Raw genomic sequence first — 27,761 nt, forward strand, 5'->3', positions numbered from 1 at the left:
ACATGAGAGAGATATTGGACGGATTGAGAGCATCATTGAACCCACAGTTCAGGGCAAGGACCTCGTTAGCATTTCAAAGCATTCACAGACACGGGACGCAACTGAAAATGGCGAACACAATGGTGTTTTTCAGCAGGATTTCAATGAGTCTCCATTATACATTCTAATGATGTGCAAATGTGAAAGTAATAATACTGAATCTCACAATATTTGCTACACCTTTATATACACTAATGACAGGCGACTAGGACCTCAAAGGTCACATTCAGCTACCACGTTTGTTTCTGTCCAAAAAAACAACAGGCAAAGACTCATTTTAGCCAGAATTCGTAGAGCATAATGACTCTCCAGGATGAGCTAAAAACGCTGAAAGGATAACTCACTGAAATATGAACACAGTGATCACTTGAACGTAACCTTCCCTTTGTCACTGCAGCATATGAGTTCAACAATTACAAAAAAAACGAGCGCTGTTGGAGACCGTGTAACTTTGAAAGAAGAAATAACACATTATTCCTCTTTTAAACACAAAGTTGAATTAAAGAGCCATAAAACATACCCTCAGTCAACTAAACACACTGAGGGGATTTGCTGCTTCAGCCCCATGTAGTCTGGTATGTCCAGTAGTTTATGGTGGCTAACGTTGGCTAACGTTTTTGCACTTCCTGTTCCCTCGTCTCGAAGTCAGTGGGTTTTTTGAATGGGTTTTTGGTTAGATGCCTGAAATGAGGTCTGTGGTTATCACAAGCGCAAGAGATTTTCACGTTTTGTTCTACAACATAAGAAACAGCGGTAAATAAAGGCACATTTGAATTATAAAGCATTTTTGTCTTGAAATAGGCGGCTGCCTGGTGTAGTAAGAAGTGTCATGACCTCTATCTCATGCGACCGCCATGTAGTTTGCTTATAACGTAACGTTTGTTTTTTTTACTTCTGGCAATTACATGTACGCTTAAAAGTCATGAAGGTGGTGTTCATTTGTGAAGATTATCTTGTTGAACAAACATGTAAGTAAACTTTTAGCTGCCACAGAGCTTCTTTTCTGCAATAATCCAAACTCCAATTGAAAAATCCCACAGGCTGCTAACTATGCTAACTTCCAGGTTAGCCTAAAAATATGTCATCCCTGCAGCGCTCTATTATATCACGTTTTAGCATTTACCATCATTCCTTGAACGTCTACAGGTAAGCTAAAGTTACACAGGCTCATTTTAAACTGTACATCTTAAGGTAGTGGTATTTTGTGCTTCTCTGCGTCTCCTCCACTACATTTCAAAGGGAAATGTTGTATTTTACTCAACCACATTTATCTGTCAGCTGTGGTTACTTTAATTCTATATTCAAACCATAAAACACAGACTCTGTTTCAGCTCAGTGACAGGCTGACTTTTAATAATGTCAGAGTACATTTCCCAAGGTCTTTGTGACATCTTTGTGAATAGTCAACCTTTTTCAATAAATCCAGTGAAAGTGAACTGAGAAGTATGTGCAGGAACATACTCTGAAACACTCTGTTTCATTAGATTTTTGGGGGGGATTTGATTCCCTGCACCACAAAAAAAGCAAGTGGTGTGCATGTTGCCTCATTTTCATTAATATATTCTTACATGTAGAATTCATGACTTCAACTTGTAACTGCGAAATGTCGTACCTTCCTATCATTTGCCAGACTTATGCATTTTTATAGCACTTAAACGATTAGTCAGTTAATTGGCAAAAGATCTGCAACTATTTTGAGAACAGATAAATCAAGTGACTCATTTTTTCAAGCAAAAATGCAAAAACATTCACAGGTTCCATCTTGTAAAATGTGAGAGATCTGCTCTTATTTCTGTTTACTGAATATATTTAAGTTTTAGACTTTGAGTTGGTCAAAATAAGATATTTGAATGCTTCATCTTAGGCTCTTGAAAGAACTTTTTTTGACATTTTATGGTAAAAAAATCGATTAATGAAGAAAATAAACAGCAGATTTATCACGATCGGTTGCATTTTGGTGTTCACTGTCTTGCACTTCGTCAGAAAGAGCTGAGATCAAACCATCAATCTTACAATTAATTGACAATTCTTCAATTGATCTTCCACCTGAGCTCCAGCTTCCCTTGAGTTTTCTCTCAAGGTGTCACTGATTTCACATAAGTGAAGGATTTCTCTTAATCTCAGGACTGGAATTCTGCTTTAAAACTCAAAATGTTGAATCTAGGATAAAGATATTTTTCCTCCCTTGGATCGTTTAGCAGCTGCTGTATTATTTTGTATTTCACACTGTATGTTATTAATGTTAATGGGGCTCATGCATGTGCAAAATTAAACTTGATGCACAGCTTTTCTTTAGTCTTTGCTGCAGTCAAGTCTGATCAGATGACTGAAGAACTATACATCTCTTTATAAAAATCACTGTGATATTACAGAATGAATGTCTACGATGTTGTTTTTTTCATGCCTGTGTCGTCAGTTGTTTTCTTGTTTGTTGGCCTGCTTGGCTCTCATGGCGTTCTGTGTGACTGTGGACAGCGATGATCCGGTCATGCTGGTCGTCTCCACGATCTCGATATCCTTACAGGTCAGACATGCCACTAGCTTCTGGCGTGACGCACTGCGCGCAAAGAAGAACTCGTGGGACACTCCACCCAGTACAGCACCGGTCACCGGTCCGATCCAATAAACCTGAAGGTGGGTGAAAGAATAACAGCTTAAAATGAGATATAAGGGTTGTGAGTAGACAGTCACTATATCTGGGTGATCCACCACAAATCAACAAAGGTCTTGCATTCAAAACTTTTGATTAAGTAAAAGTGCACAAATATTAGTGTACTTATATATACTTATATTATATATATGATGTTTTAGTTACTGAATACTGGTGCATTAAGCAGAATTTTGCTGAATTTCGAGGTAGTTTTATCTACTTTATTTGCAGTCAGGTAGATAAGTTCAGTGGTCCATCCAAGATGTTTAGAGGAGAAATGCGTCTTTGATGGACCTTAAACCAAGTCAGACGTGAAATATAAACCTGCAATGAGCCTCAACTAGACAGTGCTTTTTGTAGAGGATCACAGCTCAAAAAGGCTGGAAAACAATGGAAAGTTACTATTTACTATGTTGATTAGGGAACAATGCAAACACTATTTATATGTCTCCATAACTGAATAAACATGCTGTCTTAAGAGAAGAATAAGGTCGCCACAACACTGTCTGAAGCTTTAAAGGTGGCTGCTGCGAAGGGTCCTGCACATATAAACAATAAAACAGTATGACATTGTGTTTGAGGATTTTTCTCTTCTTGTTAAGATTTCTTCCACGAAACTACGTAGTGCACCGTTAATGTCAGATCTGAATCTGAGGTAAATGTAGTAAAAGTATAAACTAGCAATAGAAATACCCAAAATGCTCTCCACCATTACATTTATTTCGATTATTATGATCTGAACTTTGACCAATTAAACACAATCATCCAGCAGCAGTGACCAGTGTTTCCATGGAGACAGACTTCTCTCTCACCCAGTGGTTTTCCCAGAAGCCGGTGATGATGGCCGGACCCAGAGCACGAGCAGGGTTCATACCTGCACCAGAGAACCTCGCCTGACAGAAAAACAACACACACACACACACACACACACACACACACACACACACACAAATGAAGTGCTACTTTTGTTTTTTATTACACTTTTTTATTTTCAGATCCAGAAACGACAACATGAGCATACAATCCACTTTTCTGTGAAAAAAAAAAAAAAATGTGACCCTGAGGATGTAGGTCAGCCTTTCCATCCTCTAACCCTCGCTCCTTCTCTGGAGGGTCATCTCGACACCATTTTCTTGTCATAGCTTGTCATGCTGTGTCTGAATGCTAATGTCTTCTATGTCTACTTTTACATCATCCCAGCAAGACTGCAGCTTAGCGTAACTCCAGAAAACTACAAAATGGTTGCTGGGTGGCTGGCTAAGGTGTTAGAAAGAATGAGTTTTTCGTGTGATTAACTAAATCACTTATTTTGTTTTCCTCCATATTCCTATTTAGACTCAGACAGTTTCCTTAGATTGTCGTGTAAACACCCTGGACAAACTGCCAAACTGTCTGATCAGAGTCAGTCAATTTCAACAAACTTAAAATCTTTGGATTGTGAGATGAATCCCATGAAATGTTTAAATGTTAAAAGGTTTAACACAAATGACCTACTTTCTGCGACACACTAGCGTTCATCAAAACTGACAGAAAGCTCCTCTTACCCCTATTAGCACTCCAGCAGTGTGTGCTAATCCAATAGCCAGGTTTCCTGGTTCTGTGCATTCCCTCCGTCGCTGATCCTCCACTGAGAACACAGTGAAGACCATCTGGAAGGTGCACAACACCTCTATGCCCAGAGCCTGGCCTGCATTCAACTCTATAGGAACCTGAGAGAGGTAAAAGAAAGGAATATTCTGAGAAGATCTTACGATTCTCAACAAGTAACCTGCTTATAATCTGAGAACTGACCCTGTTGACAAAGTGGTCTGCAGTGGTTTTCAGTGGCAGGGCCAGGTAGAGGGCCCCAGCTCCTAAAGAGGCCCCCAAACACTGTGCAGTGATATAAACGAGAGCCCTGAGAACATCAATCCTCCGAGTGGCCAGCAGAGACAGAGTCACCGCAGGATTTACCTGGTCAGGGAGCACAAACACACACCAACGTATAAAACACCTTAAGAATATGAAAAACAATTAAATAGAGAAGTGAAGTCGCTCCCCTGCTGGTGAATCACCAGGAGGCCTTGTTTCAGAAAACACATGTACAGTAGTGAAGAGCGAGGGACAAATCATTTGTTGATCCAGTTTGAACTGTGCCATGAATTACACACATGATGTTTGACAAAATAAAAGAGACATTTTCATCTCAAGAAAGTCGTAGTTTCTTCGTTTGACGTATATTCAGATGTGACCAAAGAGTCATTTTTCCACGAAATGTCTCACATGGTTTCATTTTAAAAACTATTCGAGGCCCAAAGATGTAAAATGATGCAATATTCTCAAAAAGGCAAAGAAAAGTCCCAAAAATCAGAAATGTTTTTTTCTTTTATTTCTCCATTAATCATCTCACAACCACTCAAACTACCTAACAGTGTGTAAAGTGGTTTAAACAAACAATAACTACTAAAATGTCATATATGAAAATATATCATTCACATGGGCATTAATGAGTGCTCTTATTTTGAGTTAATAATACTTGTGTACTTTTACTTAAGATAAACTTTAATTTCAGTATTTTTTTACATTTCCATATTGGTACTTTAACTCATGTAAATAATATGAATCCTTCGTCCACCACTGACAACTGGTATGTTACCACCAGCAAAGATTTTCCACTCAGAAAAACAAAAACAAAACATTAAAATGAAACGTATTACCACAAGACATTCACCTGTGCTCCACTTATTTCTCCAAAACAGTGTGCCAGCGCAACAATCACCACACCCACTGCCACTGCTGGGTACAGGGGTCCCTCGAGGGCCCCTCCAGGGCCGGGCAAAGAGGCTCCCAGCACGGTGCTCACTAACACCAGGGTGCCGAGCAGCTCCGCGAGCATGGCACGCCAGAACTGCCGACTACGGAGCTCCTCGGGGAAAGGGGACATAAACAAAGTCGGTCTATATTTAGTCCAACCATAGAAAATGTTTAATCTTGCTCAAACTGGTGCTAGGATTCATGATCAGAAACATATTAAAACACTTTATACAGTCACATAAACCCTGAAAAAGACTGTATACTGTCCATGCTGAGGATTATGTTTATCAATTTACTTATCGCACCTTCTATCAGAAGCTGTAACATTTTTAAAGATGACACAATCAAAGATGATTGTGACGAACAAGGTTACCCCATGTCAATAATCTAATCAAGTTACCTAAAGCCTGATTAAGAGTGCATATTTATTTTTATTCATCGACTTCTTGTACCTTCTAATGCTATCAAAGGCTGTAGAAAAATATTAAACATGACACAAAAACATTAAAGGAGACAAAGACAATACTTATTCTATCACTTTATCTCACATAAACACGTCCTGTAACCTGTATTTCAACTCTGTAACCTGATTAAAATGCATCAATTGTCCTAAAATCACTTTTAAATACAAACACACAAACCCTCCTTAGTGAACACAACGCTGGATACATGTGGAAAAACATGAGGGATTTATACACTAAGGCAATAAAATAAGATGCTTACCTCACTCCACGTCATCTCCAACTCAGTGAGTACGTTCTCCTAAGGCTTTTTGTCCTCTGTAGGTCCGTCTCCGTGCCTGTCCGTCCGTCTGTGCGTAGCTGTCAGGGTCTGAGGGCTTCAGGGTCTCTGCTACGTCCCTCATTAACTTGTAGAGTCTCTGAGAGGTCCTTTGATGAGAGCAGCCTCCCCCCTTCTCTTTCTCTCTCCTCACCCTCTCCTTGCCCCACACCTCAGTCCCCATCAAGGCTTCCTCTGCACAAACATTTGTCAGCACAAGCCCTTGAAATATGTCTCTCCAAGGTTGCATGTGTAACACGTAACACCTCCCAATTTTTCCTCCAACACATGCAACCGACCTTGAGCAATTTAACGCATCTTCAGTAAACTACCGGGAGCCTTTCACTTACGCTCAAACTGAAGTGATTGTGGCCACTTCAGATGGTTGCACAAGGTCTGGGTGAATGGTCGAAACAAGCTGATCACAATTATGAGCACTGGGACGAAATCAGGTCATGTAGAGTTTTTCAGCGGAGCTGTAGAAGCATTTGTTAGCTTGAGATGTTTGCTGTAAGTTAGTGTTTTAATACAGAAATGTCTGCTGGTCTGCCAGCCATACACCCTCAAGGATAAATGACATAATAAGTGTAATGTTATTCTCTATTTTTCTTCTAATGAAAACACCAGAACAACAATGGATAGACCTTTTTAACATCAGCCATCTTGACATGAAATAGTTGGTAAACACAGCTGTGACTAATGATATTAATGTAGGTTCTGTTCTGTTTAGGTACAGAGTCTTCTGTGTTTACCTGCTGTTTTGTATCAAAATGGCTGCTGTAAAAATGGCATAAAAACATGGGTGCGCCTCAACAGACTGATGTTCTCCTTCATTACACTGAAGAAGGACCAAATGTGCATGAACATAACTGCAATTAGCCCCTTACATAAGTACAATTAACTCCTTTTTGAGTAATATTTGCTTAAAATTAGCCTAACATTAGCTGTTTAAGAAAATTAATAAGCCTTTTGTTAAATTAAGCTATGTAGCTATGCTAGCAGCATGGCTCTATGGATGGTGATGTTTGTTTGCTGATTGAGACTGAAATATCTGAACTATGAAATGGATTGCAATGAAATTTGGTTTGAACCAGTGAACCCTTGACTTTTCCTCTAGCTCCATAAACAGGTTGAAATTTCTGTTTCGTGATGGCCAGGATTCAGATTAGTGCTAATGATAGCTAATGTTAACTGTAGACTTGCAGTTTTGTGATATAATTACTTCTTTAAAAGGAACAAATTAGTTTGTAAAACTGGTTAAAATATCTGTTTTTCCAACACTTTTGTTTATGGCCACCTTAAAGTTTAGTGCCAGTTGTCAAATGTTAGCATGTATGCAGCACGTAAAACTTAGATGGTGAACTTCGAAACATTACGCTAAAAGTCCAAATGTTAGCATTGCGATTGTGAGCATGTTAACATTAGCATTTTGGCACAACCTCAAAGAGCAGCTAGCAGAACTAAAGACTGGCAGTATTGTGGCAAAATCAGACCAAAATAGCTCTATTGTTGGTTTGAAATTTGTTGACAATAACAAAATTACTTAAAAAAAACGGCCAATTTACGGTATTAAATTAGTGTTTATTAATATATATATATATATATAATTCAAATATGTATCCTGTTTCATGTCCTGTTTCATGTCTGTTTTCCTTCCATTCATTGTAAATGATATTACTACAACTACTACTACTAATAAGAATAATAATAATAATAATAATAAGTGTATAATCCTGTATATCTTGATATTGTGAAACCGTTTTCTGAGATGGCTTTCAAACCTTTAAAATGTCATAGGCCTACAGATGCACCTGCCTTACCAACATGACCTACATAGGGCTACATGTAGGACTACAAGAGTTTAACATTCACGTAACATAAAGGGTTTATTGCTTGTCCTGTTGTCTCCTGTTTGTGCTGAGCTGCGTTGGCGTGTCCTGAGCACCTGGCACCCATTACTGCTGCTCAGCCTGATTTTCATATCAATTATAGGAGAAAGGGACCATTAGTGAGCAGGGACGACCAGAGTGACAAGAACAGACCGCATCCTCTGCTTTGAAATTATCTATTGAGTCATACGTTGCATTTCAGCATCGGATAAATATGACTCTTCCTTCTGTCCTCTAATTATTTATCTGCTCGAGGGAAATGAGGTTTTTCCGAAGGTTCAGACAGAGTGGCGTTTCATATCAAGCAGCAGAGGAAATAGAGTTAGTATTGAACAAGAGCGAGCCGTTATGTAAATCAGACTGTTGGGTTATGTTAACGGTATGATCTGGAAAATGATGTCCTCCCACCCTCGTTTTATTCCTTCCACAGACTAGGCCTTCTTGTGAGGTACTGATCTGATCACCATGGGGACAAACTCTTTCATGATGCTGTTGCCATAGAGCCTATTGTGATGCTGCGTCTGTGCACTGCGTTTCATTTTCTCCCTTTGATATCAAACAAACGCTCACCTTGTGAAGACGTTTTGCATTACAGACAGAATTCCTCAGTTTGACTAAAAACTGAGAATATTCCCCTCAGGCCGCGTTGATGAAGGATTTAGTTCATCACGGCTGAGTATTTATGTTTTAAATTGTTTGTGTAAAACTTTTTGTGTATTATAGAGGCAGCTGACATGATGTTTCGTGATGATATTTGGGGTCCCAGGCATCAGGGGCCCTCAACTCCAGTCCAGAATGAACTGGTTGGTTGGTCTGTTGGGGGGCCGAGGGGGGTGCTGGAGTGCCCCATTATGCTGTGGATTACCCCCTCCTCTCCACGGCAACTGTTAAACTGTTATCCCCCCTTTTGTGGGGCTAAGCCCAACTGTGTGGAGCGGGACGGGCGGGGGGCACACTGGAACCCGCTGGCGTGGGTAGTTTTCAGCCCCCTCCGCCCAGAGTGCTGACACGGACACAATTTCACTCACACACAAATGTACACACACTCACACAAAGTGCCAGCTAAGGGATTTGAGAGAGCAATGGAGGGCAAAGGGAGAAATGCACGAAAAAGACAATACACAGGTTTTTATTCTTCTGATTCTGAGTATCTCCATATTTTTTTTTAGGTGCTTCGTAGATGTAAGTGTAAAACAGAAGCGCGTGCGAGCGCGCTGCACTTGAGTCTCTACGACTGTGGAGCAGCTGGGAGTGATGGCAGGACGTTCAGCATGTGCCTCAGACAGGACCCTCCAGGGAGCTGCAGAGCCCCACCCGAATACTTCAGCATGTTGTCCATCATGGTCAAGGGCTCTTTTTCACCTTTAACATGACGTATCGCAGCGGGCTTGTCTCGTGATATACAGTGAGTTTTAGTAGAGGTATGAGGTAAACAGGCAGCGTGAGACTTCTTTAAAAATGTTCACCTGCCATTTTAACAGTGTCGCCTTCTTTTCAGATATAATGCTGTGTCTGTTGAAATCAAATAATGAGCAGGAATATTAAAGGATAAGTTCACCCAAAAATGAAAATGCACATCAGGTGAAGTTTCATAGTTCACAAAACATTTCTGGGGCTTCACAGCAAAAACATTTTGTGGACTATGAAACTTTCCATCAGCATGAGCAGATATTGACTTAATTCATTCATTCAAACTAATTTTGGGGTTAACTTGTCCTTTAAAGAACCTGCCAGCACAATCTAAATATAGCATAAACTTCACTCTCATGTTATGTTGTTAATAGTAGCTTTTTATACCAGTAAATAGTAACCTACTGAAATTAGGGACTGGAATCTTTACAACAGAAAAATACAATAAATTCTGTAAGTCTATGTTTCTTTCTTATTAAATATAATACCTGCAGTTCTCATTCGTATTCTTAGGGCCGCAATTTATGATCGTTTTAATTAATACGCCTATCAGGAAATAAGAGGCTAAAGATAAAGATTGGTTAATGAAAAGAATCATGGGGTTGTCTTTAAAAATGTTTAATAATTTGTGAAAAAATGCTCAAAGCAATTTATTAACCTGTTAAGAACTAGCTTCTATTTTGTGTGTGAGTGTATCTCTGCAACTACAAGGTCTATTTGAATAATGAAGGTATCATAATAAAGGAAACACTTGAAATATTTGTTCAGATGTGTAAGTATACGTATATAAGTCACTGGGTCCAGGTAAATTAAGTTGGCACACAGCATAAATTAATTTTTTTTTTTTTAATCGCAATTTTAGAATGAGTCTCCCTGAGGAACGATGCAGCTGCAGCTCCACATCTCCAGAAAATCCCTCAACCAATATTATATATTATATACATACACATAAATATACTGTATGTATAATTTTACTTTTGACACTTAAGTACATTTATTGGTAGAAAATTGCTTGTGATAGTTGAGTATATTTAATATGAGATACATTTATTCACTTTTACTTTTACCAAAGTAATATTTTATCATGATATCTTCACTTTTACTCAAGTTTGACTTTTGGGTACTTTACACAACACTGTTACAGCTCCACCTGGACCATATATAGTCAAAGTGAAGTTGTTAAATCAGTGTACATTATATTCAATAACCTCATTCATACAAATTATTTATTAAAAAAACTTCTCAATCACACTGGATCTGCTCCTGATAGTTTGTTTGCTATGTATGAGTAGGCTAGGCAACTTTAAGTCACCACATGACCTAACCTGCATGTCTCTGCACTGTGGGAGGAAACGGGAACATTTGAGAGAATCACGAGAACACAGAAAAGATTTAGATAAAAGAAAGAAACAAAGAGAAAAAATACTCTCTACTATATGTGGTTTTTATTCAACTCACAGTACATTCTACAGATGCACACGTGTTACATCACCTTAATACAACAGAGTCTTGTAATACCTCCTCTTAAAAATGATGAATTGGTCCTAAAAATATAAAGGAACAAATTTAAAGTCACCAAAACTGTACATTATTAAAAATTCACTTGACACCACATTTGGTTTTCATGTCTTTTTTTTTTTCTTTTTTGAAAAAACGTCTGTCCCTTTACGTGTAATAAGGAACGTCAAGGTTTTACTTCCTATCAATGGATTCGAGTTCAGTGTAAGAAACATGTTTAAATAAAACCCAGACCGTGAGTCATCCTGTCGCCTTCAGAGCACACCAACCATGCCGCGCAACATTTTACATTGGCCCGTGTACAGCACAAAAATCAATAAAAGGAATGTTAGACTGAAAACAAGGCAGGAATGTGCCCAGTGCCTCATTATCAGAGCTCAATAGCAATTCTAGTCTTTAAAATGGGAGGATTTTAGCCTCTCAAATCACCAGCTTTACATGTTTTTGCCTTGTTGGATGAGCTACGGACGAACACAAGTATGGGTGTCATATTCAGCACAAATCATTTGCTCAGTTGTAGTCTTGAATCTTGTCTTGGGGCTGATTTTATACCACATGAGAGCAAAATTTCAGTGAGCTGTGTGTTGCAGTAGCATCCTCTCAGTTGTCTACAGTCTGTGACACAGATCAGGTGTAACTAAGCAACTATTTACTCGTCACAAAATGGACAGTGAAATCTAAGAGTCTAAGCCCAGACTGACTGACTGACACTAAAAAAAAAAAAATTCCTCCAGTTTCAGAAACCAGTGTCTTTCACACAGCAGCAGAAGGTGGGTATGTGTGTGAAATCGTGTGCATGTTTGTGTGTTGGTGAAAAGTGTGTGTGTGTGCGTGCAAGACTTTAAGTGGAGGTTATACAACGTCTACTTGTGACAGTCCAAAAAACAGATTCCTTTTAGCTTAACTGGCCTTTTCATAAATCGTCTAGACATCTCTATAAGGTAATCTGTACACATTCACTACAAGCTATTGCTATTAAATAATCCCAGCTATTGTAATCTTTATATATATTTATATATAGAATATATAATAAAAATATATTGAGCAAAAAAATTACTTCTCGGCATAAGACCACGTTACATTACGTTTCCAATGAACAGGTAAGAAATGGCCCGAGCTCTGTGAAGAGTTTTGATCCATTTTGTCGTTGAGCGGTGCTAAGCAGGTCCAGTATGCAGCAGTTAAGGCTGCAGTAGTGTGATCAGTCCCTGACCTTCAGTATGAGTCCGAGAGCCAAAACACTCGGGGCCTGAGGCCGGGTCAGCGCCCCACAACAGGGCTTGACCAGAGGCCTTGCTACGACATGGGGCTTAGGAAAGGACGTGACAGGAGAACGCAAACAGGAGATGAGGTGCTGATGTGAGGATGAGGAGGAAGGAAAAGCGAAGAGAGAGACATGTTCAGACTCTCTGTGACGGGGAATGAGTACAAGTTCAAGCCAGTTCAGCTGTGGGCCTGGAAAAGATTCGGCCGGTAGAGGAAACAATAACAGACAAATAGCCAAAAACTATACATATATACCTATACATGACAGAATACACAAGCTGGAAGAACCTCCAGACAGTCTTAGCAGTAATGGAGAGAGTGTGACTGGGACGGTGACAGCACCAAACAGTAAAAAGCCCCACCATCACGGGGAACGTCACAGGGCTCCTATTTGTCCCTATTTGAGTAAAACTCCGCCCAGCGGCTCTCAAAGAAGCGCCTCATGGCGTGTCCGGCTATCCCCACCTCCGACGTGTCCTCGTTGAACAGCTCACAGTTGTTGAAGACGAGATGAGCGTCGGCCGCAAACTCCTCACAGCTGCAGTACCTGAAGAAACAGAGGAGACAGATGTTTAAAATAAAGTACCAGAGAGGAACATTTTGTTCTATGGGTTTGAAAGATGCCTGGAGAGCCTCCTCTACAGCACAAAAATAATCCCTCAAGTGGGGCATGCTTTTTTCTTTTGGAAATGTTTAAGTACAGAACAATCAGCCAGCTTAGGGAGCAACAAACTCATAAGAAAACACACCGGGGAAGGTGCTAGAGGAAGGAAATGTTCCTGTAAATTTACACAAGTCAATTTAAAAACACTCATCAGTGGAAAGACAGAAAAAGTAGGACTAACAATAAGGTTACATAAACACCAAGCAGATTCTGAGAATTTCAGTGTAATATTTTTTCTGTTATGGACTTTTGATGACATGTATCATGTATTAACCTCTTTTTTGTGGACCATTTGTTTTTCTGTAAGGTTATCATTGGTGCAGTGTGAGCCGCTCTTACCCTCCCTGTAGCAGTCGCTCTCTCATGGTGAGGAAGTCCATGGGGTTTTTGATGATGCGGCGGTAGCCTGGTACCAGTCTGGGGTTAACAGGTTCAAGGAATGGCCAGGCATCGGCATGAGCCTCCATCTCCATTAGAATGATCCTGGTAGGAAATAAAATTAATAAAATAATCAATACATATCAATCACAACAAAACTATCAAAACAAATGTCACCATGTAGACTTAAAATCCTGTTCAGGTTAATACGTTCATCCAGAATGTCAACACAACGGCGATGAAGGCAGGACTCACTCGCAGAAGGTGAGGTCAGGCTGGTTGCGGGTTGTCATGCGACGACGTTTAGCGGCGCTTCCTTCTCCAGAGTTACGGGTGGATGAAGAGGGAGCCGGGGTCTCCTTGTACCGTGTTGCCATGCCGCTGCTACGTCGTGTTGTCGTCTCATCTTCAGAGCTGTCGTCTTCATATCTTCTCTTCCTCATCCTGGTCCTCTTTTTGCATGCGCGTGGTGCATCACTTTCCTTCTGGGAGACATAAGAAGATCGAGTTGATGTGCAACAAATGTAGCAGAGATTCAAAGGCAGCCAGGTTGTTTCTTTTGTGAGGAGTCATAGGATGGGCTCTGACCTCAGCAATGCAGGCAGGACAAAACCAGTCTCCCTCTGGCACCTGGGTGATTTTGGGCCTCAGGCAGTACATGTGGCAGCCGCGATCACAGCTGTCACACAGCAACAGGCAATCATCGTTGTCTCCCTTCCTGCAAACCTGGCAAGTCTGTATAAAAAGCAAAAGAAAACCTTAGTGTTGAAATGATACCAATTTTAAATTTGGTTTGCGAAGAGTGCTCCCACACGATAAAGTTGCTTACCACTTTAGTCACAGATCTCTCCCAAGCAATGGCCTTCTCCAGCTGAAGTAAACACAGGCAGACCTGCGGAGCACTGCGGACGCGATCCAGAGCTTGTCGCCATGTTCGCATTCGAGATGTGATCTCACTTTCCAGACTAGAACAGAAGCAAGGTATACAAAGAAACAAAGATTAACATATGAACCTAAACAAACCCATCTCCCACACTATGAAGAAATGCCGGTTCTTGTCACCTGAAGACGTCCAACGGTTGCTCGTCTCCCGGCGTTGGGGTGAGAGGAGCGAGGCGCATCACTTCGGCTATGTTCCACAGCGGCTCCTTCAGGTAGCGTCTCTCAATGTTACGCTCGAGGTTGGCCAAACGCAGCACGGCCAAGTCCACGGGGTGTGTGGCAATACGCGGCAGGCCGGACCACTCCTTTTTAGTCCGCACAATCCAGTCGTCATGTGGGTCGGCGTCATGCTCGTAATACTGGAGGTCATCACGTGTGGAGTCTGGATCTGGGATTGTGTAGGGCTTAAAACAGGAGTGAGACAGGGAGAGTTTAAGTATCAGTGAGGGAGATAACCAAACAGGAGTTGTGAGTTATTTTTAGACTTAAAAAATCTTTTTATGAAGCGTTTTAATGGTTACCTGAAATTCTACTATTGGCGTCTCCATGTTACTTTCAGCATCGCTCACTACGCCTTGGGGAAGTGCCTTGATGAATCACAATGTACACATTAAATTAGTTTTTGGCAGCTTTTCATATTTTGTCAATGGAAAGCACACACAGAGTAGAGAAATGGGGAATGACATGACAAAAAAGGTGCTAAACTCCAGTCTGAATGTATCTTTGGATCACAAAGCATAATTTATCCTTTTTTTGCAGTTTTATCATCACACGTTTAATTTCACAGTAGGTTGTTTTAACACTGTTAGATTAATCAGATGATTTCTAATAGTGAAACAGAAAAAATGAGGTGATCTCTCACCTTGAGATGAAGGTCTGCAGCGACAACCCGCTGCTCCAGGTCCTCCACCCACTGTAGGGCGCTGATGTCAGTCTCCATTGTCCTTTCCTGCACTTGCCAGGGTTCCTGCAGAGCCTCCATTAGCACATCCTTCTCCTCTACCTTCAACTCAAACAAACGATCTAGGCAGAAAAAACAGTTTAAGTTATAAGCAGAACGCAGGACAACAGGGGGAGCAGACAGAAGAAAGAAAGGATGATGCACAAAATGCTGAGGAACAAAGTCCACTAACACAAGACTCACCGTCGATAGGTTTGGTGCACATCTCAGCTAAGCTCTCCATGTGTTTGGCCAGATGCTTATGGAGCACCTTCTCCCTGACACCCCTTGGATGGAGGGCCTGTAAGGTGTTATACAGTTCCTCTGGCTCCTTGATCCACCACCAGCCACGCACCATGGCTGAAAAATAAACATTTTTGTACACAACACATTAAAAATAAGATAAACACAGACTGACATGGTGTTTTTTCTGTACATTTTTGAACATTAACTATCAGCCATCAACAAACAGATCCAATCTGAGGGATGTGTTGTTTTGTCTAGCTCAAAATCATAACATCCTCTTTAACCTGATACCACTTACATGCTGGGATGGGCTTGACCACCAATTGTGTGAAGTACTGCTGCTCCAGCTCTTGGAAAACAGAATTGGGAGGTCGCCCTCGGCGCTTGGCTGCAGCTCCTCTCGGCCCTCTGCGGGCAGGACTACTGCCTCTGCTACCTCTCCTTCGCCTGCGACCTGGCCTGCCGGGGGTAGCTGGAGCAGGTGTGGCACGAGGAATGGGAGCTGGAAGAAGCTGGGGGGGTGCTGGTGGAGCACAACCAGGAACAGCAGCAGCAGCAGGGGCTGTAGGGGAAATGTCCTGTGTTGGTGCTCCAGTCAGAGGATCAGCAGGAGCCACAGCAGGCATGAGCGGGTCCGGCTGAGAGGTGGGAAGAGATTAGTTTATTTATGCACCATACAGAAGATGAGTTACTACAGCATATTTCAATGTATTTGTAATTATGATTGAGATGTCAAACCTGCAGGAGTGGAACAGCGAGCGCGGGCAGAGCACTCTGGATTTGAGGGAGGAGTTTCGGGGGTGAGCCCGGTGAGTTGGGTATCTGGGGCTCGGTCAGAGAGTTATCATCACACGGTTGTTTGGGGAGCAGGTTGAACCACTGTCCCTGTTTCTCTGCCATCTCCTTCACACTCTCCTCTGGTCGATTACCCTCTGGAGCGTCTCCTGCTGCTGAGCATGTGCCGTTGGTCACCGCTTCCTGCGACTGGCTGAGCCAGCTCTGGAAAGCAGCCTGTGTGAGGTCTTGTGAGCTGCTGTTGGGTGATCCCGGCCCATCTTCTCCACAAGACCTCACGCTACTTCGACGCCGGCGGCGAATCTTTGCCGTGCGGAGGTGAAGCTCCACTTCTGGTTTGATTTTTCTTGGCCGTCCTCGTCCTCTTGGTCTGCTCATAAGGGATGCGGTGCCAGGGAGGGGGTCGTCCTCTGGGGAGAAGGTCTGGGGCTGGGCGGGGGTAGCAGAGGAAGGAGAGGAAGGTAGAGTAGGAGGTGGGGTGGTAGGCATGGGGGTCTCCTCAACTTTAGGCTCCTTTTTGAGGAAGTTGACAGGAACCTCGGCTACAAGGACATCTCCAGAGGCTGCATGACAGAAATGTGAGGAAAGTTTAGTTGATGACTGACGAGCAAAAAGTCTGTAGAGTCTTAAAATGTGAAGGATGCCGTTTATGTAAAAATTCTTTCTCAGACTCACTCAAAAGCTCTTCTGGCCCCTCGACCAGAACTCCTCCAAGGTGAGGTAGCGCTAAGTATCTGCGCCGGTACCGGTCCTGGCCCAGTAATGTGGCCCGCATGGAATGAGACGACTGTAGCAGCTTTTTGCGGAAAAATGCTTGGCGCTGTGGAGAGCCAAAAGCGGAGAAATTGTTAATATAAAGCAACATACACATATAAAGTGCTGCACCTGTGTAGCATCAGGCTTACCTTGGTTAGCTTATCTATCTGCCTTTCAAGCTCTGGAATGCTGGCATTAGTAGGGCTCTCACTCTGTCACAGAAAAGATCACAATTAGATGTAGGTATGATCGATTTATAACACTCAAGGCACACTAGAGCAGATACGTACATCGCTGAGTTTGGGTTCTTCTTTGCGTGCTCGGCGGTTGCCTCTCTCTACAACCAGGCCGCTCTCCTCCAGACTGAGGTTCTCTTCCTCAGCCACTCTAGCACTGCGCCTCCTCTCCTCAAAACACAGTTCCTCCTCTGAGCGACCTGTACGGCGCGCTAGTGCCGCCTTCAGTCTGCAAGGGAGAAAACAATGAGGATCAACATGCTGTATGGCTCTGTGCTTTAAATGGAGTGATCTGTGAATGATTCTGTATTAGAAGAGAGAAAACCATCATCTTACTTGCGCAACTTCCCCTCGATTATCCACTTGTTCTTTCTGTAAGTTGCCATGTTCTCTAGTGTGTTGTCAATGTCACTGAAATATAAAACAGAAACATTAATAATGTGGTCATAATAAAACTTTAGGTTCTAGAGAAACCTACAGAATAAATAATGAGCTCCTTTTCTTACCTTGTAACAATGTTGCTGCTGCTGAGCTCATCCACCAGGAAACCCAAGATGGCTGCCTTGGTGTCAGGAGGCAGGGCATGAAATGGTTTGGTCCTCATCATGTTGCACACTTCTGTATCAAATCCATGAGATTCCAAGAAGATGCGAAGTACTTCTGAGACGGTGCCGCGGGTCAGCTCCAACTCAGCAAGCTTATCCCCAAGGATCTTTACGGACTGATGGGGAGAAAAAAAATTAAATTAAAAAAATTAAAAATTCGCATTCCTGATCAGGAATTGTATTCATGGAGAAAGTGCTCGAATGTGTCACACACCTGATAATAAGATGACAGGCCTGGATCATGGAGTGCAACCTCCACCAGCTTTATCAGAAGGTCCTGGACCTCTCCTTGGCCGTCACCCAGTCCTAAGAGGCCCTCCTGCAGGGTAGCAAGGCTGGGGATGTCCTTGGGTATGTTGAGACCAATCACCTTTCCATAGCCATGTAGGAATTCAACCACAGCCAGGCAGTGTGCAAAAGCTGTGCCAGACAGAACCACACCGGGGATACGGGACAGCTCTGGTAGGGGCTGATGGAGACAGAGTTCAAAGGTCAGGATTATTAAAAAAACTGCAATCACAGTGCTGAAAGAAACAAAGTGTCAATCAGAGAACTCACTTTGTGGTCAGTGAGACACATGTCCTCTGTGGGCTTCTTCAGTTCTTCTGCGATCAGCTGCTGCCTCTTGCGCTCCTCCAGACGTCTCTGGGCCTGCGCTCTCCTCTCTGCTGCCCTCTTAGCTGCCAGAGCGGCCCGAGCTGCCGCCTCCGCCTCTGCTTGAGCTTTAGCCAGAGCCTTGGCTTTACTCCGAGCACCCAGCACCCTCTTACCCTGTGCTATCCTCTCCTCATCAGTCTGCTGTGGTGGTGGAGGAGGCACAACCTTGACCGATCTCCTGCGGCCAGGCTTCTTGGGCTCTGCAGCAGCGCCTGATGTTGGCTGCGTGACCTGGGTTGGGTCGGTTGGTTCAGCCTTCAGCTCCAGGACTTTAGCATCTTGCTCAAGCTGAGCCCACAAAGGAAAGCACGAACAGACAGAGGTTAGGAATAGATTGTGCTGAGGAAAATACTGATAAATCATTTTGCGTCAAGTGTTTTTCTTTACCTTGGCTTTCTTTTTCTCCGCTTTCATCTTCTTAATCTTCGTGTCCTCCCTTCTCTTCATTCTTGCCTAAAACAAATAAACAGCAGCAACAAAATCAGAAGGAGATGTCAACAGCCAAACAGCTCAAAAAATATTTACAAAGAAAAAATGTACATTACAAACTGAATTACATACCTTTCTCTTCATTTTCTTTTTGATTTTTGCAAGTTTCTCCTTTTCCTCCTCAGTGAGAGCTTCTATTAAAAAAAATTAAACAAACATTAGCTCAAGCTACATGTGCCAAACATCTGGTCAGTCTTAAGACATCTGGTCTTAAGACTCTGTATGCCAAGTCCCTCCAGTCTACATCCACTCACCCTTAGCCTCAAGTCGCTTCAATAGTTTGGCATCAACTTTGCTAAGGAGATCAATCATCTTGGGCTTGGGAGGTCTACCAGGACGGCGGGCCGGCCCTCCCCTGACACCACGAACCCTGCGGGGTTTCTCCTTATCAGGGTTTGGAGGTCGACCTCGCCGGCCAGTGATGGCCATGATCATAGATGGAACCTCCTCGTTGGCCAAGAGCACCCATTTCATACCCTGCAACATATTGTAGAGAATGATCAGTCCCCAAAACAGATTTCATTTTTTAAATTCAAATCCTTGACTGTGAATAAAAAAAATGAAGTGAACAGTTTTCAGAAAAATATACAGACCTCAGGACTTTCTCTTTCTTCATAAAAATCTCCAACAGGCATGCGTGGGCTGAAGCTGAAGTGTTCTCTGGTGACCACGCTGTCTGAGTGTTTCTTCAAGTACTGGATGAAACAACAAGAAAAAGAAAATCACAGTCAATGTTTGGACATCATTAGATATCATTTGTCATATCTGCCTTGAAATGTTTTGATTTTAACATCAACAGCTTTTATAGTTTTGTTTTATAAAAGTAAAATGCACCTTGATTATTTCTGGGAACTGCTTCATCCTCCTTCCACAGGGTGTGTAATACCAGGTTTCGCCCTTCATGCGGTTCTCCATTTTCTTCACACGAATCTCCCTCCTCCATCTACAGTGAAGAAAGTTCATAATTACACTCATGTCATACAGCTTCCTTTTAGACACAGGAGAATGGCCAACAAACTAGAAATTGAGTTATAATATATGAACGCTGCAATTTGTGTATTTGTGCCTATGTCTGATTGTAGATCACATGTTAAATCAGTTAAACTCTCAACGGCAATTAAAGAATTAATTGATTTAAGAAAAAAATACTCAACTGTGCAGACACCATGACAATAATCTGATATCTCAGTTTGCACAAAATTTGCTTTTGAAAATGATTGACTGTCTTTAGCCAATAGTGATTGTGATCTGTAGTGTAATAGCATAGAAAGACTTCTGTAAACAAGCAATGTGTAATACTGATACGATTAATTAAGGGAACATTACCCATGCTGCAGTGGGAACTGGACCTGCTCCTCAGTCGCAACCCTCCGTCTGTTTGATTCACCTGTTTGAAAAAATGTGCACAAATGCGTTGTTAGACTGTGATATGATGTCCCAACCAAACACCACAACATAATGTCTGAAAACTCTTCTTTGTTACCTGCAGTGGAGTCATCGTCATCATTTTCATCAACATCATCAGCAGTTTTTTCGACACCTTGGTTTGTTGCTTTTGCAGTTCCTTCTTGTTGTTTCTTCATCCTTCTCGCCTTCTTGGGTTTTGGGACATCAATAGATGAAGCATTGGCCAGAACAGCTTCAATTGTGGCCGTGATGGAATCGACCTCTCCTGTTGCCGGGCCAGCCTCTCCACAGGCACCTGATGTTTCTTGAACATCCACCTTCACAGACTGCTTCCTCTTTCTACCCTTGGTTACCTCCTCTTTATTGACTCCCTCTTCATTGGTCTTCTCCACTTTAGGGGTTCGAACCCGAGGCTTCCGCTGGGTCTCTTCAGGAGCTTAAAATGAAGGGGAAAAGACAAAAAAAGTGTTAAATACAATCTAACATTTTAAAATAAACATTCTGTTGACATCATAATGTTGAATACCTGGAGATTTCATCCATATTGCCTTTGGAGTTCGAGGTTTGCGTGGTTTCCCTGGGGTTTTCAGATGCCCTCCGATAGCTGACACAGCCTGATCAGTCACTGGTTGGAGTGGGTGTACAGCAGGGCCCTCTGCTGGGGTACTGAAGGCGATGAAGTTCTCATCTCTCATCTTGAAACTCGGGGGAGTCATCGTCTCACTAACAGTGGTCTTGATGCTAATGCGTCCAGCAGAGTCTGGTGCATCATGTCCCGTGTGCTCCCACTCTGCCTCCGGTCCTGAGAAGAAACAACATTAAATAGCAAAATTCAGAATGATTAGGATAAAGACATAAAAATCTGTATTCTCCATTTTAAATGAAAGCAATGTCCAAAGAAAATGAACTCATGTGATGCTAGTTCCTATTATCGTGAACTTCAAGAATGTACCTTGACGACTTGGCTGAGATGGCACATATAAGCGCGACTCAGACGCATCACTTGGGTCTTCCACCTGAGAGGTGTTGTTAAGAGAAGACTCCAGCATGGATTCTCCTGTAATCTGGGAGCCGTCCTTGGTCTCTTCTGCCTCAGATGTTTCCCCTTCCCTGGTGGAGTCCAACGTGTCATCTCTGGAGTCTTCCACGGAGAAGCTGCTGTCTTTAGTGGTGTCAAAGGCAGTCGAGGTTTCCTCTTCTGCAAAGGAAGTGTCCTTTCTCGGTTGAAAGCTACTATCATAGTGTTTGGAGTCATCCACGCGTGAGCTTTCATCATCTGCGAAAGACGACTTCTCCATGAAAGAGCTGGCCTTGATTCTAGAGGGCGTGTCAAATAGTGAAGAGTCATCAAAACTTTCTTCATCGGTCAGATCTTCTACCCCAGTGCTGTGCAGATGTGAAGACTTTCTGAGTGGAGCCTGCTCCTCTGACTCACAGGGGACACCGCTTTGATGCTTTTCAGAATCCGTCTGTTTATTCTTGGCCTTGGACTGATCAGGAGCAACTGTGGTCTGCAAGGGTTTGTAAGGAAGATCGCTGAGGATTTCGGGTGTGCGAATTTCTGATTTACTTGTCTCAGTAGCTTCCACCTTCTGTGATGTCCTTCTCGTGCCTGAATCGAGCTGAGGGAAGTGTTCTTCTGGTTTCCCATTTCTTTCATTAGCTTTCCTATCCTCACTGTGACCATGGTGCTCTGGCTTGGGAGACGACTGCTTCAGCGCCTGAGGAGGAGTGGCGTTGGGAGGATGCTGCTCAGAGTCTGAACTTTGGACCACTCCAGAAGACGTACCCATTGCAGGAGGCACAGACACCAAGGCAGGAGGGGCGGACACGGGTGCAGTCCTGGAGGCTTGAGTGGTTAGAAGAGGTAGGGTGGACAGAGGTCGGACTGTAGGACTTTCATGGGCTGCTAGGGAGGGTGGGCTTGCTGCTCCGGGTAGTAATGATGCTGCAGAGGCAGTGGAAAGACCAGAGTTAGCAGCTAGAGGAGTGTACGTCTCATGCTGGGTTGTGGGCGCTGGGTCACGAGGTTTACCGCCAACTGAAGGAGTTGTTGACGCAGACATGGGAGAGGCAGATGTTGATAAACAAGAGCCAGTTGGTGCTGAAGTTGAAGACCTAAGAGGTGGAGCCACACCAGCAGATGAGGACTTTGCACCCATTGATGAAATGGCAGACATTAGTTTTGGGGGTCCTGACTTTTCATGCTGAGCTCCAGATGTCACCAGAGGTGGCCTGGACCCTTGAACCATCTGTTGAAGAGATGAGATGGCTCCAGACGCAGAGTAAGAGGACGTGGACACCAGGGCAGGAGGGGAAAGCGTTGTGGGAGGCAGTGAAGACTTGGTTTGATGAGACTCAAATGAAGGTGAAGAGACTGGAGGGACTGAAGAAAGTGGTCTGGACACACTATCAGTCGAAGCAAGAGGTGTAGACAATTTTGGAGGTGAGGCAGGCAGAGGGGAGGAAGAGGCCCCCACAGACAGATGCTTGGATCCAACAGGGGTCATCTCTGGCCTGAGGCCTTGCATCATTTGAGGAGGCGAGGAAAGTCTGGGAGGAGCAGCTGGAGATGGAGCAGAGGACACATTGGGAGGTGTTGAGGTTTGTGGTGGAGCAGACTCTTTATCAGGAGATGACACTACAGGGGGCCGAGGGGCAGATGTGGGAGACTCGGAGACAGCAGTAGCTGCAGAGACCCGAGGACGTGTTGAGTCCTTGTTTAGAGACGTTGACACTGCTGTAGGAGATGCAGATGCAGAGAGCTTAGACGACACAAACTGCGGAGGTGTATTCATGGCTGACTCTCTGACTGAGGAGGCCATTTCTGGACGTTGAGCTGCTGGCTGTTCAGTATGCGGACGATAATCACTCGAAGGTCCCACAGGTTTGGGTTGGTAACTGTCAGATTTGGACAGCCTCTGGGCAGCAGATGCCCTTTCCATGCCATTATAGCTTGAGTCTGTCTCCTTGACAGCTTCTCTCGCGTGTCCTGAAAGGGAATAGAGTAAAAGAGTCAATAAAAAGTAAAGCCTCTTATTTGCAGAATAAGGTGTTTTTTATGATGAATTCAAAGTGAGTTGTTTTACTGAAGAATCCGATGTTCAAACTGACACATTTTGATACTATAATAACAACAAAAGACATTTTAAGCACTTCAGTAAGAGATTCATCACAACCTCGGTGACGGACAGTTCAGACAGTTTTACCTAATCAAGCAGTGCCCCCTGCTGGTTGAATCGGGGCACTGTACAAACACTGTGCACCGGCAGTGAGACTGATCCTTTATAAGACATTAATGTGCAAGAAATAACTAGCAGGACTTTTTTTTTTAGCACTTATTAATTTGCTGATTATCTTCTAAATTAATGGATTTCTCTACAAACATAGTGAAAAGTGTCCATCTTAATTCCCCAGACCCATTTAAATGTCTTGCTTTGTCTGACCAAAAGTGGAAAACCAACAGATAGTTTACCATCATGTCAGACTAAATAAATAAATTCATACGTAATTATAATAAACAAATAAAAAGCAATTATCAAAATGGCCAGAAATTAGCCGTTTAAACTAAACAATAACAGTAACAATACAATTTTATGAATGGTGGCCTGACCACTGTAACGCAACCAGGGAGTGCCATGTCATAATATGATCAGCAACTGGAATGGATAGGTCAAGTATGACCAAAGAGGAAGAGGACTGTTTCATTACTCACACATCTCTAAACTGGTGGCATTAAATGAGGAAATGTAAAGCAGAGAACAGATTCAATCTTGGGGAAATAAAACTTAATTACAGTATTACAATAGTCAAAATGTAGAACCAACACATTCAAATCACAACTGGAGGAACAAAGTGAAGGACAGAATAAAATGAGCCAAAACAGCTTGACAAAAACATCTGTGGAGTAGTCACCTTGAATGACAGTAGGTATTCCCACATTGCTAGCATGGGGGCTCCGTTCCCTGCTGTGGTCCTTGGGTGATCCACTCTCCTGCACGGTCGACGGTGACATCATTGTTGCTGAGGACATCCCCACAGGGAGAGGGCTCCCTGAGGAACCTCTGCCTAAACTGTGATGCTGTGGGCTGCCACGTGGAGGAGTAAAATTCTGCGCAGCTGGGGGCATCATCTGAGCCTGGCCTTGGGCCTGAGACTGCTGTGGTGGCGGCTGCTGCGGCTGCTGCTGAGGAGACGGCAGGGACGGGTGCTGGGGTTGATGCTGGTAGTAGGGCATCCCATTGGGCATCATACCATAATGCTGTGGTTGCTGGTGCTGCTGGTGGTGCTGCTGCGGTGGGTGACGATGGGACTGGAGGTGCTGCTGTGATGGTTGATGCGGTGGTGGTTGTAAGGACTGCTGCTGGTGATGCTGTGACGGTGTAATTCCAGGATGTGCCTGACTCTGGTAGGTCCCATACATACTGTGGGAGTTATAACTTATCTGCTGTGGGCCAGGGTTACTCCTGTTCCAGTACTGACTCCCACTGAGAGGCATGTTTGCTGGGCCTGCCACAGGGGGCTGGTGAGAACTTTCAATACCCCCGTTCAATTGGTACTGTCCGTGACCCTGGAAGTGGTGCTGTGACTGAGGCTGCACCATCCCAGGTGCCGGCTGCTTCTGGTGCATCCCGTGCCCAGGAGAGGCGCCCATGCCTGGACCATACTGAGGGTGCCCTCCCCACAAGTAGTCATAGCCCATGCTGCTCTGGTGGTGGTTGCTCATGTGTGGGTAAGGAGCTGTTGGTGGGTGGGAACCAGGCACAGCGGACCCAAGTACAGTAGTGACGCCATTCACATTCATTTCGCCATTCATATCTGTCGGACACGAGAACAACAAGTTAAAGAGATCGCGGTTTGTAATACTACAATGTTGTTTTTGTTGAGATTGAATTAGAGGATCAATAAGTTGTATAAAGTACACAGTGCTAAATAAAGTGCTACAAGTACTCACTCTTCCCCTGCTGAGGAAAACTCATGGAGGACCCGTTAGTATAAAGAGAATCCCCTGAGGAGAGTTTCAGTCCTGAGTTTGCTGAGGAGTGGGTGTAGTTGAAATGATTATTTGACTCCATCTGAAAAAAAAAAAAAAAAAAAACAGAAACGTGTAAACACACAAATCTAACTTCTAACAACCAAGAAAATGTAAAGCACTAACGCAACTAACTGCTCAACAAGGCCAAGATGCATGTGCGCTGTACGCATCACACTGTGAATCACACGATTTATTTATTTAATTCATTATCATTTATTTCCGTGCAGTTATGAGACGCTACGTAATAGACGCACATTTTCCTCTCCAAAAATGTCAATCCTGAATTATTTTGGCAACCGCAGCTTGTGACAGCGCCGATCCGATTCCAACAACAACCGTCAAAATGTCGCAGCCAGCAGCCGCCGATGCCAGGCCCGAGCGAGCCGTAATGGACAATCGGCATATTACGATAGAGGCTCATCATTACCGCTGATGAGGCGCTGCTAACATGAGCACATCCTCCTCAATCTGCCATGATAAATGTACGGCCCAGGCAGCCATAGCCACACTAACATTACCCAAGACCCGGCGGCCTCGGCCAACTAACAATGGAGGGATTAACTTAGCGAAAATATTTTGCAGTCGCTCCGAGGCCCGGAGGACTGCTACCACACCACTCGCTGTTTAGCACTTCCATACGCTCGTAATACAAAAGTAGCCCTCTATGGATACTTCATTAATTCAACAAGGCCGTCGCCAAAGCAGGCGCCGCGCTAGCTAAGCCGCGCTAGCTGTGTTCTCAAACGAACAATTCACTTTAAAGCGCTGCTAGTCAGCTGTGCTAACAACCGATACCGTTAGCTGGGTATGAATTCAACTCGTGAACATGTTGTACAAACCTTTTACTTTAGTGTAAAACACCGGACAAATAGATTCCCCGCTCCAGTTCCAAGGTTATTTAGCTAAATCATCACAATAGAAACAAGCTAACGCACGCTAGCTAGATAGCTAACCGATAGCATCCTTAACGTTTACCCCGGAGTACGCCGCTTAAGCAGCGATGTTAGCTAACAGCCAGGTAGCAGGTACCGCAACCACGCTGGTTTGGATCCATGGTGCCCATCAGCGGTAGAGATCAACGCGGATGAAAATAAATATCAGCCGGTGTGTTGTTAATGAGTAACGATATCCCACTCAGCCTCGCTTGTTAACAGATGGAGGCGTGCTCCCTTTTGTTCACGGGCTAACGTAAGCTAGCAGCCAGATGAAGTTACATTGTTTACGCTGCACGCACACAGACAATTTTTTTTGCAGAGCATCATCTTCCCACACTGCCACCATCAAAAGTTTCGCTGATATTTTCAGTGAAAGCTATCCAACCTTTCAGTCCTTGGATTTCGAAGGCGCAGATGCCTCTAAACCTTCGTCTAAACGGGTGTGCGGGTGAAGATGGCACAGCGGTAAATAATAAACAACTATTCCCTAACCTTTGGGTTTTAAATTAGCAAACATGGCTGGTGTGGTCCAGTGCAGCCATGATCACAGTCAGAACAGAGCGAACAGTTGCAGTGTGAACGTCCCAACGGCAAGACGTACACATCCGGTTACGGGAAACTTCACAACAAAACCAACAATAACAACAATAATAATCCGCGGATCTTACTGTATATATATATATTTTTTATTAATAATTAATAATGTTTTTCTTCATTTGTTAATAATAATAATTACCTAACTTACTATTTGATATTAGTAAAAGTATCAAGTATCGTCTGGAACATGTTCCTTAAATATCAAATGCCAGAATTATTATGAAAGTCAGTTTTATTACTTTTTATTAGTTATTACAGATGTATTAGATAATTATGAGTTAATTAATGAAGAAGTGGAGAAAGGGTATGATTAAATAAATGTGCTGTATACTTCTTTCGTAAACTTGCTTCTGGGAATTTCCTCCATTTTCATTTTTTTGATCTCGACTTGGTTTTTTTTTGTTTTTTTTACTGTTTTAGAAAACATATATCAAATTAAATGTAAGCAGTAACCTGTTTTTCCGATTCTTAATAATGTTTTGGTAGATACATTTACTTCATTATAATGCATCGTTATTTATTGTTGTTTTTTAAATTATTTTAATTTGCAATGTAAGTAACAACTGTCAAAAGTACAATCTCAAATGAGTACAAACATTGAGCTACTCAAGTAAAGTAGCCTAAAGTACCTCAGAGCTGTGCTTACTTACTTGTGACAAAGTGAAGTCATTCATTATCTTGTATTTGTTTATAGAAAGTCAGCTAAGTTAAGGTATTTGGTGTAACTTTTATAA

The 27,761-nt window shown here is 43.0% G+C and overlaps 2 protein-coding genes across 6 annotated transcripts; both read right to left on the reverse strand.

Annotated features, from left to right (window-relative positions):
- Positions 1-2,395: 2,395 nt before the first annotated feature.
- Positions 2,396-5,612, reverse strand: LOC311264618 (aquaporin AQPAe.a; the record flags this gene model as incomplete). Its single annotated transcript, XM_084365630.1, has 5 exons — positions 2,396-2,667; positions 3,502-3,582; positions 4,234-4,398; positions 4,481-4,642; positions 5,400-5,612. 5 exons carry the CDS (start codon positions 5,610-5,612, stop codon positions 2,452-2,454), a joined length of 837 nt encoding a protein of 278 aa, XP_084221756.1. The 3' UTR covers positions 2,396-2,451.
- A 5,372-nt stretch (positions 5,613-10,984) lies between these two features.
- On the reverse strand, positions 10,985-27,019 carry baz2a (bromodomain adjacent to zinc finger domain, 2A). Of its 5 annotated transcripts, none has more exons than XM_084367677.1 (30): positions 26,923-27,019; positions 25,415-25,535; positions 24,376-25,278; positions 21,413-23,452; positions 20,987-21,262; positions 20,537-20,896; positions 20,380-20,440; positions 19,888-19,996; positions 19,647-19,748; positions 19,308-19,530; positions 19,126-19,187; positions 18,952-19,017; positions 18,466-18,852; positions 18,122-18,376; positions 17,809-18,023; positions 17,639-17,713; positions 17,357-17,531; positions 17,216-17,278; positions 16,986-17,130; positions 16,254-16,873; positions 15,814-16,153; positions 15,474-15,629; positions 15,192-15,352; positions 14,851-14,916; positions 14,450-14,733; positions 14,217-14,352; positions 13,976-14,122; positions 13,643-13,872; positions 13,349-13,492; positions 10,985-12,892 (listed from the first exon to the last, which is right to left on the reverse strand). In XM_084367677.1, exons 2-30 carry the CDS (start codon positions 25,533-25,535, stop codon positions 12,733-12,735), a joined length of 8,082 nt encoding a protein of 2,693 aa, XP_084223803.1. In that variant the 5' UTR covers positions 26,923-27,019; the 3' UTR covers positions 10,985-12,732. The 5 variants fall into 5 exon arrangements, with proteins under 5 accessions (XP_084223803.1, XP_084223806.1, XP_084223802.1 ...); XM_084367680.1 differs by having other exon boundaries at positions 13,643-13,869; positions 26,816-26,991; XM_084367676.1 differs by having other exon boundaries at positions 26,816-26,991.
- Positions 27,020-27,761: the final 742 nt, after the last annotated feature.

This window comes from Pagrus pagrus, assembly GCF_965226575.1.
Source record: "Pagrus pagrus genome assembly, chromosome: 11".
NCBI classification, from domain to species: Eukaryota; Metazoa; Chordata; class Actinopteri; order Spariformes; family Sparidae; genus Pagrus; species Pagrus pagrus.

Bases quoted from the DNA above. Each gene is read 5' to 3' on its own strand.
- baz2a (XM_084367677.1), bottom strand. From the start codon at position 25,535: ATGGAGTCAAATAATCATTTCAACTACACCCACTCCTCAGCAAACTCA. The intron at 19,997-20,379 runs GTAATGTTCCCT...TCTTCACTGTAG, and splicing joins CAGTTCCCACTGCAGCATGG to ATGGAGGAGGGAGATTCGTG. The intron at 19,531-19,646 runs GTCTGTATATTT...AATATGTTGCAG, and splicing joins AAGAAAGAGAAAGTCCTGAG to GGTATGAAATGGGTGCTCTT.